General features: G+C 45.8%; 1 protein-coding gene across 2 annotated transcripts; it reads right to left on the reverse strand.

The window, feature by feature from the left end:
- Positions 1-668: 668 nt before the first annotated feature.
- LOC105568548 (tyrosine-protein kinase Abl) lies at positions 669-12042 on the reverse strand. 2 transcript variants are annotated; one of them, XM_012024293.1, is made up of 10 exons: positions 11812-12042; positions 11165-11318; positions 10825-10934; positions 9710-10716; positions 9384-9639; positions 9176-9310; positions 8775-8910; positions 8579-8685; positions 7355-7566; positions 669-7127 (listed from the first exon to the last, which is right to left on the reverse strand). In XM_012024293.1, the coding sequence occupies exons 1-10, from the start codon at positions 11933-11935 to the stop codon at positions 4797-4799; spliced, it is 4572 nt and encodes a 1523-aa protein (XP_011879683.1). In that variant the 5' UTR covers positions 11936-12042; the 3' UTR covers positions 669-4796. The 2 variants fall into 2 exon arrangements, with proteins under 2 accessions (XP_011879683.1, XP_011879682.1); XM_012024292.1 differs by having other exon boundaries at positions 8558-8685.
- Positions 12043-12687: the final 645 nt, after the last annotated feature.

Genomic DNA, 12687 nt, shown 5'->3' on the forward strand with positions numbered 1-12687 from the left:
CAAGTTCAGTAACTTTTACTCTAATTGGTATTTTTGGGAAATTGGTAAAATTTCAATCTAATCTCAATCTCAATCCGTAGTCTGATACAGGCTTTAGGCTGGGTCTAAATAGGATGTAGTAAGTCGTGTCGGAAGAAATTGACCAATCACAGTTCATTATTCTTCGACCGTAACGAGAATAATGAACTGTGATTGGTCAATTTCTTCCGACACGACTTACGACATCCAATGTAGACCCTGCCTAAAGCCAACGGCACACGATACTATTTTTCCTACTGAATTGCTTACGAGAGCCAATCAGAATGCAGAGTTCTCGATCACTTAAATTCTGAGTAGTTAGCAGTCTAGGTATATGAGTCTGCGGTTGACATTTACTTTCTCAGAGGGCGCATTTATCTCTGAAGCTTGTCGGTCGCTCTCTAGTCTCTCTCTAGTTTATGCAAGTATGTCTGCGAGTAGGCTATTGCTGTTGCTTCGCATGCGCGAGAGACTGTACCTGATTCGCGGCACTGGAGGATGAATTTTGAAAAGGAAGATGAATAAAATTGTTATGATTTGCGGAATAATTTCTGCTTACTTGCTAATCACACCTAGATCTATATGTCGTGTTGCTACATATTTGAATATCGTTGGAATATACGGCTAATAATGTGATAAACAAATTGCGATTTATCCGTCCAGCCAATATATTTTTATAAAGTTAGAACTTCTGGAGACGCGTATAAGTACGCGTGACAATTACGCCGTGATGCATTACACAGATTTCAAATATTTGATTATAAGTATATTTGATTACACCGTGGTCCTTACATCTACGTTCACACTCTCGCAGAGCTTCCATGGTGAAGAGGAAGAGGAAGACGGCCCGATTTGTAAAGCTGTCAAGAGATTCACGAATCAACGCTACGAGCACCTGGATAAACACAGAGATGTAACAACAATACTGCCAAACGTATTCCCTTTTTTTTCCCCCTTCGAATATTGCATATATTGCATCTGTGTAATTTCAGATGATCTCAAGTATATGGACAACGTTATTCTGTCGCGGGACAGTCGGCGAAGACGATATACAAATGTAGTGGCAAGCTCTGCTGTCTTCAGAATATATTCATATCTGACGCTGCCCCAATTACAGATAACTAATATTCGCACCATACTCTTTTGCATTCTTGACTATAAAAATATCAGACGAGTAGATGAGATATTCGAAAATATTAGATTCGTTACATTTCATTTTGTGCCTTGAGTTTTGTTACTTAGATTTCGACCTGAACTTCTCGTCGCGCTTAAATGAATCTTACTTCAATATTATACTTGCGTGTCGCGACGATATCTGTATTTTTTATTTCACTATTTGTCTCACGGTAACATGATACTACGAGTTTGTTAAATTGGACACAGTTCTGCAACGCGGAACCAATTCCAGAGTCTTACTTTTCTGCTGGAGCAAATTTTGTGAAACACTAAAGAAACAAAATTCTAGGCCAACATTATGTCTCAAGTTATATCAACCCAGTTATAATTGTTCTCAAATAGAATTCCACGTGTGCACTTCTTTTTATAGGTAAAAGTGAGAGTTTCGTGGACAAATTTTTATTTTTGCATAACATATTATTGTGGGCCTTCGTGATTTTGGAGCAAGAACCAAAAACTCATGAAATGATGCTTGGTTTGCCATTGTAGAACTGCATCCAATTTATCTTTTCGTCTAGTAACATGAAATATTATGATGGAGCTTGTATTGGAATATTAAAGTATATAACATTTTGCAAATAAGCCCACAGGTAGACGACCGGTAAATGTTTCTAGTCAAGATTAGCTAAATGAAGTACGAGGAAAGAGACTCTACATCAACGATTAGTTGACAATCTTGGCGTTGGATGATGAATGGAAAATCGTAAATGATTCTTGTGGAATAATTACTAGTCAATAACTGTATTAATCTAAGGCCCGATTTCACCAACGTCCCTTAACGTCAATCTTGGCTCAATTTATTCTTTGTCTCTTTCTAAGGAAACAGAAAGAGATGAAAGGACAAATGAAGCCAAGTTTAAAGTTAAACAACGTTGGTAAAACGAGTAAACTGCTCGAAAGTGATAAGACTGCGGTAAGACTGTTAATTATGATTACGCTATGATAGTTTATACAGTGATATTTTGTAAACTGTGATAATCTGTACAAAAAATCGTAGAGCATTTATATATATTTTTATGTAAAAGCTAACACGATGTGTATGCTATTTGTCCATGTTAATATAATAATAAGCAAAGTAAGACGCACGATTCTGATAGTAGACATTACTATCCGGGGCAAAGTTACGAGTCACTCAAATTGGAAAAAAACAACATAATTCGGTAATTATTTTTATTTTCGTCTTCAATCTTATATCAATGTATAAAGCAATATTAAAATTTTGTATTAGTAAATCAGTACGTTGGTCGATTCTTGAAGAGAGTAATTTTACATGAAAAAATTAGAAATAAATACAAGAGAGTATAAATAGAGACATAAAATTACTATAATACACATTATATAAAACATTAATTTTAGTATCTCTTTCAATAATACAATTTTATTCGAATAAACGTTTGATGACTAAAATTCATTCGTATAACTATTATTCGTTTCCGTTGAGCATGATTCTTTTGACAAAAAGAAGAGAAAAAAGGGCTTGATTAGTTTATCACAGGTACAAAAACATATATAAAGAAACTTGGGAAATTGGATCGAAAGAAGAAATACATTTACATGATTAAGACTACTAGTGAATTCAATATATATACTACTAGCTGTAACGTATGATATAGGCAGTGTCATAAGAAATAGTTCATCGGTGACTTATTTCCCGTATCTATTGCATTCTCCTTTCGTATCGAGCACAAGTCGAATGAAGTATAAGCCTGAAAACCTCCATAAAATCAGTCAATCCGGTGCACTATCGAGGCAATATATAGCTTTAAAGTCGATGTATTACAAACTACAAAACCTAGCTCTGTATTCTGTAAGATTTACGCTCTATAAGCTCTATAGCTCTTTCGTCTTTTCGCCACAGTGCTGCACAGCTTATAGAGATACAGCGTTACAGAACATTTTTACAGAACACCCCCTTAGCTTACTTGTTCTTCGCAGAGATGCACGCAGCCGTCGCTGACGAGCATCCGCGTGGAACTTTGTAACATTACATCGTTATAAACAACAGAAATTTAACTGCGTATATAATCTTTACTAAAGCTTCATTCATTTCTTTTCTAGAAAAGTTTCTTTACCTAGAAAAATGTAAACGTACGCGAATCATAATACGGAAGAATAAGTGCGAGTAACAAATGCGCAATATTTAAAAACTTCGATTGCGTATAGCAGATAGAGAATACTGTACAAAGACACAGATAATGCATATCATATATTATTATTTGTCCGTTTGTTCTGGCTCTCGCTTCATACTGACGTGACGCGTCTGTCGCGATTTAGACGCACTTGGCGTAAATTATTGTTATATCGAAATCACTCACGATCCACATGGATGTCTTCAGGCGAATATTTCCGCTATTGTGCTTTTGGAAGAACCATACCATCGTCATCATGGTTTCCATACCATCATGAATAAGAACGAAGCACACGACACTCAAAAATTGTTTGATTAATTACATTCGATTTTGTGGCTTTTGTTTGAATATAATTTTTCACGTATAGGCGTAATCGATCACCGCGCGTGATGTATATAGCTGTATTATATCCAACTTACTCTATACAAATACAAAATCGTTTATATTGTCCCACAGTACACATGAAACGGCTTACGCTTAGATGTGGTGTGTGTTGTGTGTTCGTATTTATATATATAGTCTAGTCTAAAAAATCTCGCGTATAATATATACGTATATACTAAGCACGACGTATGTGTATAAAATTACATGTAAAACGAAATCGATTTATAGATCGCGATACGCGCAAGCGACTCGAGGATATAGAGTTAGCGTGTCGATATTTTTTTCCCCCGCGATTCTCGCCTTCGCGTTTAATATAATATAATGCTCCCGCTCGTGCGCCAATACGCCGATTATATACTACTGAGAATTTGCGTTAATCGGTTATTCCATACAGTAACTATAATCATCACATTTACTATCGTATATTGAAAACCGTCGTACGTCTCGACATAAAAATTCAATCATGCAATGGTGTATACGTTTCCTTCTCGTCGTAAGGCCGTGTTTCTGCCAGGCCCGTGAGGTGCACGCTGATCACGCAGCGGTCTTTCAAAGATCTTCCAAAAAGGACGCGCGGATGGTACGCAGGCGGAGATGTAAATGTATACGAACTTGTAGAATTTGTCGCGCAGGATTTCCCGTTCAAGTTGTGTGCAACATCTGTCGTACGTGCGTGTGTGTACGTACGTGTGGCGTGTGTCGAGAAGTGTATACCGGCGATTCACGCAACTTTGGATTATTTCACCTAACAATCATGCAGTCGTAAAGTCGTATCAATCAAGGACTTATTCACATATTAAAATTCACTCTTATCGCGTACTTGCTCGTAGATTAACTGCTATGCTTCCAAAAAAACAAAAAAAAAATTTCATTCCTTGATAAAACCTTACTTAGTGACTTAGATATATATTTATATAGATTTATGTATACTATACGCCCACATGCGGATGCGATGAGATAGAGAAGGGACGAGAGCGATGACTTCTGCGATCGAGGAACATCACAGGAGGAGGGCGGAGGAGACTTGCAGGTGGGAGGAGGGGGAGAGAGATGCTCGTTTTGATTTTTCACCCGGCTTTCGGTGCGGCTTTACCTCTGCACCGTGTTTATCACGTCCTTTATCGTGTTCTGCACGTCGCACAAGAGTCTCGTGTTCTCGGTGATGTTGCGCGTGCCGGCAGCTCGCAGCTGCCTCGCCTGCAGCTCGAGCCGGGTGAGCAGGTCGCGGAACTGGAATCTCGCGTGCGGCGCGATCGCCGTGTCCGTCAGGTTGACGCACATGCCGTGCAGCAAGCCGACCTTGTCGGACAGCTGCAGCCAGCTGGCCATGACGATGGTGGGGCTGCCCTTCAGATTCAGAATACTGTTCTCTATGACGTTCGAGATCTCCATCACGCTGTGCTTAGCCCCTTTCGTCGACTCGCCGCTGGTCTGCTTGCCGCAGTCGTCGTCACCCTGCGACTTGTTGCAATTCGGCGTGGCGTAGATCGAGGAACCGAAGTGTTTGCTGGAGGGTCCGAGCGGCTTCAGCGGCTTCGCCGGCACGATCGGCTTTTCCACTTCCAGTGTCACCGAGGACGACGAGGTCGGGGGCCAGATTCGCGTGTCGCCCTTGCTGGTCGAGCTCCTGGTCGAGGCACCGCTGTGATCCTCCGGCGAGTCCTCGCTCGCGACGTCGCCGGTGTCCTGCCTGCCGCTCGCACATCTCATGTTTAATTTAGGACTAAGTGGTTGGTTATCACAAGAAGCCTCTTTGTTCTCCCACAATTTCTTTAGGCTACTAATACTGCCGGTGCTGCGGCGCTTGTCATCGTTCGCGTCGTCCACGCCGGACGACGAGTCCGCCGAATCCGCGACGTTACTCCCCTGCGTGCCGTCGTCGAAGCGCGACGACTTGCTCCTCTCGTCCGCCGCGGACCTCTCCTTGTCGGCGTTGTCCACCTTCCGCAACCGGGCCTTGAAGTCGATTATCTGACCGTCTGGATTCTCCTCCCTCTGCGGATTACTCCTCTTGTCCACCTTCTTTAATTTGAAACCTACGCTAGTGGCACTCAGTATGTGGCCTTCCGTAATCGGCGAGGTCAACGGGATCTCCTTGTGACCGCCACTCCTCTCGGCGTGTACACTCGTGTGAACGTGTTCCTGAACGCTGGACACGTCGTTGCTCCTCAGCACTGAGATCGCATACTCGCTCGGGACGATATGCTGTCTATTGGCGGAATCCATGCTGAAGCTGGCGCACAACTCGGACAGGAGCTGCGACGCCGGATCGAGCGGCGCCGTCGACAGGGGCGCGTTGCTGCTAGCCAAGACGCTGCCGACCTTCTTCGCGGAACCGGTACCACCATGCTTCATGTCCGCGCTCTGCTTGATCTCGTTGATCAGCTTGAGCTCCAGCATCTCCTTCATGCCGGGTTTGGACTCGAAGGTGTCGGTGATACCGGCGCTGCTCACGGCGCTGTCGATGGGCGGCGGCGGCGGCGGCGGCGGGGGCGGCGGTGGCGCTTCCTCGGGTGCCGCGATCGTCGCTTCCGACAATTCCGCTCTCGTCGTCTCCTTTGGCCTGTAAACTAATTTCTTCTCGTCCGCGGATTTACCGCCGCTGCCGCCGCCGCCGCCGCCGCCGCCGCCACCGCCGCAGTACGCATCGTTGGTGGTCGTTTCCCGGCGTCGCAGATTCACGCCGAATCGCGAGCTAGCCTCCTTTACCGACGGCTCCGCGTTCCTAACGTCATTATTCCTATCGTCCTGATCGTAATCGCTAATCTCATCTTTGCTACGCCATTCCGCTTTTACTTTCCTAAGCCCGACCGGCGAACTTGCGATCTTCGCGTGAGAGGTCTCGATGCACGGCGACGCCGTCACCACAGGTGGTGGCAGCTCGCAGTGATCACTGAAGGCTTCGTCCGGAGGGGGCGGCAGATCCAACGGCGGTGGCGGGAATTCCAGATCAGCCAGGGTTGGCTGGACCGACCTCGACGGGCTGGCGGTGCGGAAGCTGGAGTTGTTCGGTGCTCGGAAAGTCCGCAGGCCGATCCCTTCCGTGTTAGTCTTCCGGATACCTACGGCACGGCTACGCGGCGAGTTGGGCGGCTGGTAGGTATTCACCACTCCGCTCGAGGAATTGCTACGCGTCATCTGCGGCTGACTGCGCAGATTATTCTGGCGAGGTGAGAGGGAACGATGCTGCGGGATCACGTCGACAACGCTCGCGGTGATGATGTCCTGCTGCTGCTGCTGCTGCTGTTCCATGACCGCGTTGGACAGAGAGGACGCAGCGATGTTCTCCTGATTCGGCGGCATGCCACTCTGTCGTAGGGACTCGAGGTACGCCCCGATTCTGGCTCCCTTCGGCAGAGTGCCGTAGCGGTTAATCGCCCTCTTAACATTTTGCACCTCCAGCGCACCCACGTGTACCAGCTGAAATGCATTTTCACTCTAAAGTTGCGGGATCGCTGCCGCGGGATTGAGCATCGCAAGTTATTCAAGCAGTGCTAGATGCATTTACCATCGAAAACTTTACTTTGAGACTCGTATCAACACAGACATATAGGAATGTTATCGTTACGGGTAAAGACGGTATGTTTATGTGTCTAGGTATTTATATAGCTTTGAAATTGTGGCCGCTCAACGTAAGATCATTGTACCTTCTGAGGCAGTACTTCCTTAGACGTGTAAGGTCGAGATTTAATTTGTTTCTGATTGCACGGTAAGTTGGATACTGGTTCCGGCGAGGTTGACGGTTGGGGAACAAAGTTATGTTCTGCTGTCCCTTGCGACCCATCTCCATCGTCGTCCATATCGCAACCTCCTGTAGTAATTGACTGTGTAGCCATTGTCACGAGATCACGTGTGATACCTGAGTCGCCATTTAATAAGGTGTACTGTATACAATCTATTAGCTAACATATCTCTCCAGCATGTAAGCGCAACGCGTTATAGAGATTTCTGGAGGAAAGCTAAGAAAAGAACATTTGCGGCGCCTATCAATCTTAATCTCTGCTCTTCCTTCTCGTCACACTCCACCATTCATCCCAGGGTCATTCTCCTTTAATCGACAGTTAACAGCAGATCCCTAAGTTATGCTCTTTGTAATCCTATTAGTTATAGTTAAGAGTGCCATGACGTCGTCGACAATGAACAATCGGCAAAAATGGAAAATTGTGTATGACGTGTGTTAGTTTCATGAATGATATGTGATATTATGTATGAATAGAAAGCTCAGTAAACTCACATAACACTGCTTGAACACAGTTGAGTTTCATACGATGATTAATAACTCGAAATAATAACTGGCCGTTGCGCAGTCGAATGTCTCAATCTTTAGAATGAGAATAATTCAACGAGAAATCAAAATGTGATACATATCTAGAAATCTAAAACCAAAGGAAAAGAAACACGACGTTCTACTTGTATACCTCTGCAGAAACAAATATCATGCATGAGTATTATATGGAGCGTGTTGGGTTTGTAACTCAAGTACGATAGATAACATATGTATCGTCCCTTATTCGTATAAGTGGGGACGAAGAACTGCAGCTACAATTTACAGTATGTACGAGATGCAGACGCTCGAGTATATGCATTAATAAAATATATCCAAGTACTATTATATATATACATGTATATATATATATATATCGGAAATTAGTATTTGGCAATGTATTCAACATTCAAGTATAAATACTGGCTCGAGGAGAATGACCCACATTCATGAAGCCGTAAATCACTGTAGGCGGAGATGCATGTCAAAATTAAACTTAATCAACTGAAAGAGATTGACGAAAGAAATCAAATGGAAGCGGCATTCGTGCATTCATCATTACACTTAATTTGATATAGTGGAATACCTTCAAAAATCTTATCAATACCATTTAGATCTGTGCCATCGTCAAGCGTCATAGTGCTCACTTCGACATTTTGCTGGTCTTGTTCTTGATAGGCAGAATCTCGAAAAGAGCTGCACGATGATAGCAAGCTGTCACAGGAAGACACATAGCTTTGTTATACATCAAATCATAATTGTGTGTTTTACAGGGGTGGGAGGGGGGGGGGGAGATAATATACCTCGTTCGCTTGGGAGGTGCTGGCGCCTGCTTTCCTTTTTTATTGGTAGATCTTCGCATTTGAACCATATTACTATTACTCCTACTTGACAAGCCACCCACAAAAGTAGTCAGCTTGGTCACCGAACTGACTCCTTCTACATGAAATACATTTCGTCGAATAAACAATACTCTAGATAATTTTATAATGTGAAACGAGACAATAAGTTATATCCAAATATTCTATTTCAAAGAAAAAAAATTAAAAAATATGTAAAATTATTCATTAATTATTAGAATATATAAAACATTAAAACACGGCCCTTTTTTATCGGTGCAATTATAATTCACATCTTACATCTCAACGCTAATTATAAGACGTGTTGGATGAATCATTATCGATACCACAGCATTAAATATTACCTTGCGTTATGCCGGAAGAAGATAATTGCTCGGATACAAGAACGAGCCCATGTATATTTCCTGTACTTCCAGTTTGCGATTTTTTGTATGATAGCAATGGAATTTCCCCTCCACCTTGAAGCTGCTTCTCTACCTCTGCAATACGCACGGGACAATAAGAGCGTGATTCTTTACACAATACAATCGTCTACAATAGCCAAGCATTCACCTTCGGTAATACTCGATTCTTGAAACATATTTTCTAACGAGTGGTGTATTTCCTTAAAAGTCGGCCGATCTGCCGCTGACCACTGCCAGCACTGACGCATCAGATCGTAAACTTTCGGTGGGCAACCGGGGGGACATTCCATTCGGTAGCCTTTTTCCAACATGTGATAAACGTCCGTTAGGTCGACACCGGGATAAGGGGACATTCCGTAGGTTGCAATCTCCCATAACAAGATACCAAATGCCCACACGTCAGACTATAAAAATCACCGATCAATACTCGTAATTCAATAACACTGCAACGATATACATTAACGATCCCCGTACCTTTGTAGAGAATTTATTGTACGCTAGACCCTCTGGCGCGGTCCACTTTATGGGAAATTTCGCGCCGGCGTGAGCCGTGTACGTGTCGTCTCGCATGAGACGGGCTAGACCGAAATCCGCGACCTTGACGAGATGATTCTCGCCGACGAGACAGTTTCTCGCCGCCAGGTCGCGATGAATGAAGTTTCTGCTCTCTAGATAACTCATGCCGCTCGCGATCTGCGTGGCCATGTGCATCAGCACCACGGCATTGATCTGATGCTTACTCTCGTTCCGCAGGTAATCCAGGAGGTTTCCTTTGCTCATGAACTCCGTGATGATGTAGAACGGCGGCTCGCGCGTGCAAACTCCCAACAGTTGTACCAAGTTCCTGTGTTTCATCTCTTTCATGATGGCCGCCTCCTCCAGGAAGTCCTTGAGCGCCATCGTGTCCTCCTTGAGAGTCTTAACCGCCACGGTCATGTTGTATCTCTTCCAGACCGCCTCGTACACGTCGCCGTATTGGCCACCTCCTAATTTATGCCTCATCACTATGTCCGTCCTATTGATCTCCCATTCGTCCGGCTCCGGACTCAACGGGAAGACGGTAGGCTTGTTATGCTTTGGTGCAGGATACAGCAGTTGCGTTATAAGGCCGTCGGCAAGCATCGAATGATGGTGCACTAGCTCAGCTAGCGTGTTGAACTTGCTCTCCGTCGTGACAAACATCTTCCCTTCGCTGTCCTCGTTGATCCTGTAGTGGTACACCCGACCCTCGTATCTCAACGAGATGCTACGTTGCCCGGGACTGCTCTCCGATTCCCGTACGAGGAAACTGCCGTTTATTCCCGAACTCAGCAGATACTCCGCGGCATTTCTAGATATTCTTCCGTGGTACCAAGAGTGCTTCTCCAACGAGTTTACGGGGGTTACGTAATTCGACGGTACCCATCCAACTTGTCCGGTGCTCGAGTGTGCTTCGCACCATTCTCCGCTTTTGTTGTAACTTAGGATACGCACCTGTTCACCTGTTCAGCAAGATTCAAGAATAGAACTTGAACAATGTTACGCTTACAAACATCGACATACAGGTATCTAACACTTGGTTAACATTTTATAAAAAGCATGTCAAATACCCTTTTTCAGACTCAGTTGATTCTCCCCGCCAGCTTGGAAATCATACAGGGCGACAAATAACTGAGGATCATCCTCCTCTTGTGCCAAGAGATTTTCCTTGCTAGTCCATCTGCATAAAAATGGAAAATATCATTTCTAGGCTTAAATAAGCGGTGATACTCAATCTTGTAGATTATAAAACAAAGTATAGGGGAAAAAAAAAGATAAGCTTTGTAACAAGAATTGCCTCCGTATACTATTAAAGAAATAACATATTCATTCGTAGGAGTCTTTTACAGTCCAATTTTACAAAAGTATATAAAATGGCTGTTACATAAGCGTGCGTTATTTTAAACTGACCTGTTTGCGGCTTCCAGAAGCCCACTAGCGGACACACCGGCGTGCTGTTGAACATTAGCTTGCTGTGAGATTGACTGAACACTAGAGCCGCTTGGGGGATCACCTTCTGGCAACGCTGGAATGTGAGGTAGAGGTCTACTTTGCAAAAGCGCCTCTGCAAAAGACAGAAAACGGTCTTACTTGTGACTCACAAACGTATCGAGGAGAAGACATTTAACACCGAGTCTCCAAGCGGATCTCTGCTTATGTAACAATGCGGCACGTTGGGGAGGGAGTCTCGTGGTTACATTCAAAATATCCAAGTCGTACAGTAAGGACAGTCAACTAGTCGCAACGTTTTCGGAGTACTTTCGCGCAGGCTTCTAGTTTCCATCTGTCTGCCTACACGTACACAGCACACAGGCATACACACATGCTTGCATATCAGCTCGGCTACGTGCGCGCAACGTGGACGTTAGTTTACTACGCGAAAGTATTGTCGTGAAACTAGGATTCCCTCGAAACGCTGACGAGGTCCGCGAAGATGGCACGAGTGCAGAAAGGGGAGAAAACTCGCGGGACCGTCGCGCCTCGGACAGGGACACCCGGCGATACGAGCAAGTCTTGCCGCTCGACCCCGGGTGGACGACAGCGTGCGCGTTACTCACCGCTGTGCTCGGTGAATATGTTAGAGCCGACGATGCGCGAATCCTTGAGGTTCCTGGGCTTGCGCGTCTGCCGCACGGTGGACCCGGCGGGGATCACCCTGTCCTTGGTCTGCTGGGCTCCCATAGCGTAGTCCGCCGATTACCGTAGCATGCCCCTCCAGCAGCAGCAGCGGCGGTCGGCGCCGACCCGGGTCCGCGCGCGTACGGGCCAACCTCACTTCCGGCAGTCGGCAGGCGCCGGCGACGGGACCGACATCGTCGTCGTCGTCGTCGATCGCCGCCGTCGTCGTCGCCGCCGTCGTTGTCGTCGTCGTCGCCGCCGTCCGCGCAGCCCCGAGATCCGCGAGCGTCGGGCACGAGCGAGCGAGCGAGCGAGCGCGCGCGACCCACCCACCCCGATCGAAGATCGGCACAGATCACAGTGCGGGCCGCGGCGGGGCCATTCACATTTTTACATGTCAATTACCGCTCTCTCTCGCTGCCCCTCGCCATATTTGACAGCTTTTGACGTCGATTATTTAGTTTGTCGGTGCATTGCTGCGCGGCAGCACGACGCTGGGCGGGTTCTCAACAGTTCTCATGCGTTGTGCCCCCCGCGGGGTGCCCCCGTTCGCACGCTCCTAATTCCGCGGCCCGTCATCCGCGAACGTATCGATACTCCGCGCTCCCGGAGCCTGTCCCGACCTGTCCCTGCCTGCCCCGTCCCGTCCCGTGCGCGCGACTCGCGGAAAGGACTGGCGCCAAGTGCCGACCGCCGACACATCCGCTCCGTTCGGCGGAGCGGATTTTTTTTATCGATCCAGTCTTACTTCCACAGCTGGACGTCTCTCTCTCTCTCTCTCTCTCTCTCTCTCTCTCTCTCTCTCTCTCTCTCTC

This window comes from Vollenhovia emeryi, unplaced genomic scaffold (genome assembly GCF_000949405.1).
Source record: "Vollenhovia emeryi isolate VEMERY1.0 unplaced genomic scaffold, V.emery_V1.0 DF939128.1, whole genome shotgun sequence".
Classification (NCBI taxonomy): Eukaryota; Metazoa; Arthropoda; class Insecta; order Hymenoptera; family Formicidae; genus Vollenhovia; species Vollenhovia emeryi.

Excerpts from the sequence above, each read along its gene's own strand:
- LOC105568548 (XM_012024292.1), bottom strand. The coding sequence starts at position 11,935 with ATGGGAGCCCAGCAGACCAAGGACAGGGTGATCCCCGCCGGGTCCACC. Across the intron at positions 10,717-10,824 it reads TCAACTGAGTCTGAAAAAGG|GTGAACAGGTGCGTATCCTA; the intron begins GTATTTGACATG and ends CTTGCTGAACAG. Across the intron at positions 7,128-7,354 it reads AGGAAGTACTGCCTCAGAAG|CTGGTACACGTGGGTGCGCT; the intron begins GTACAATGATCT and ends AATGCATTTCAG.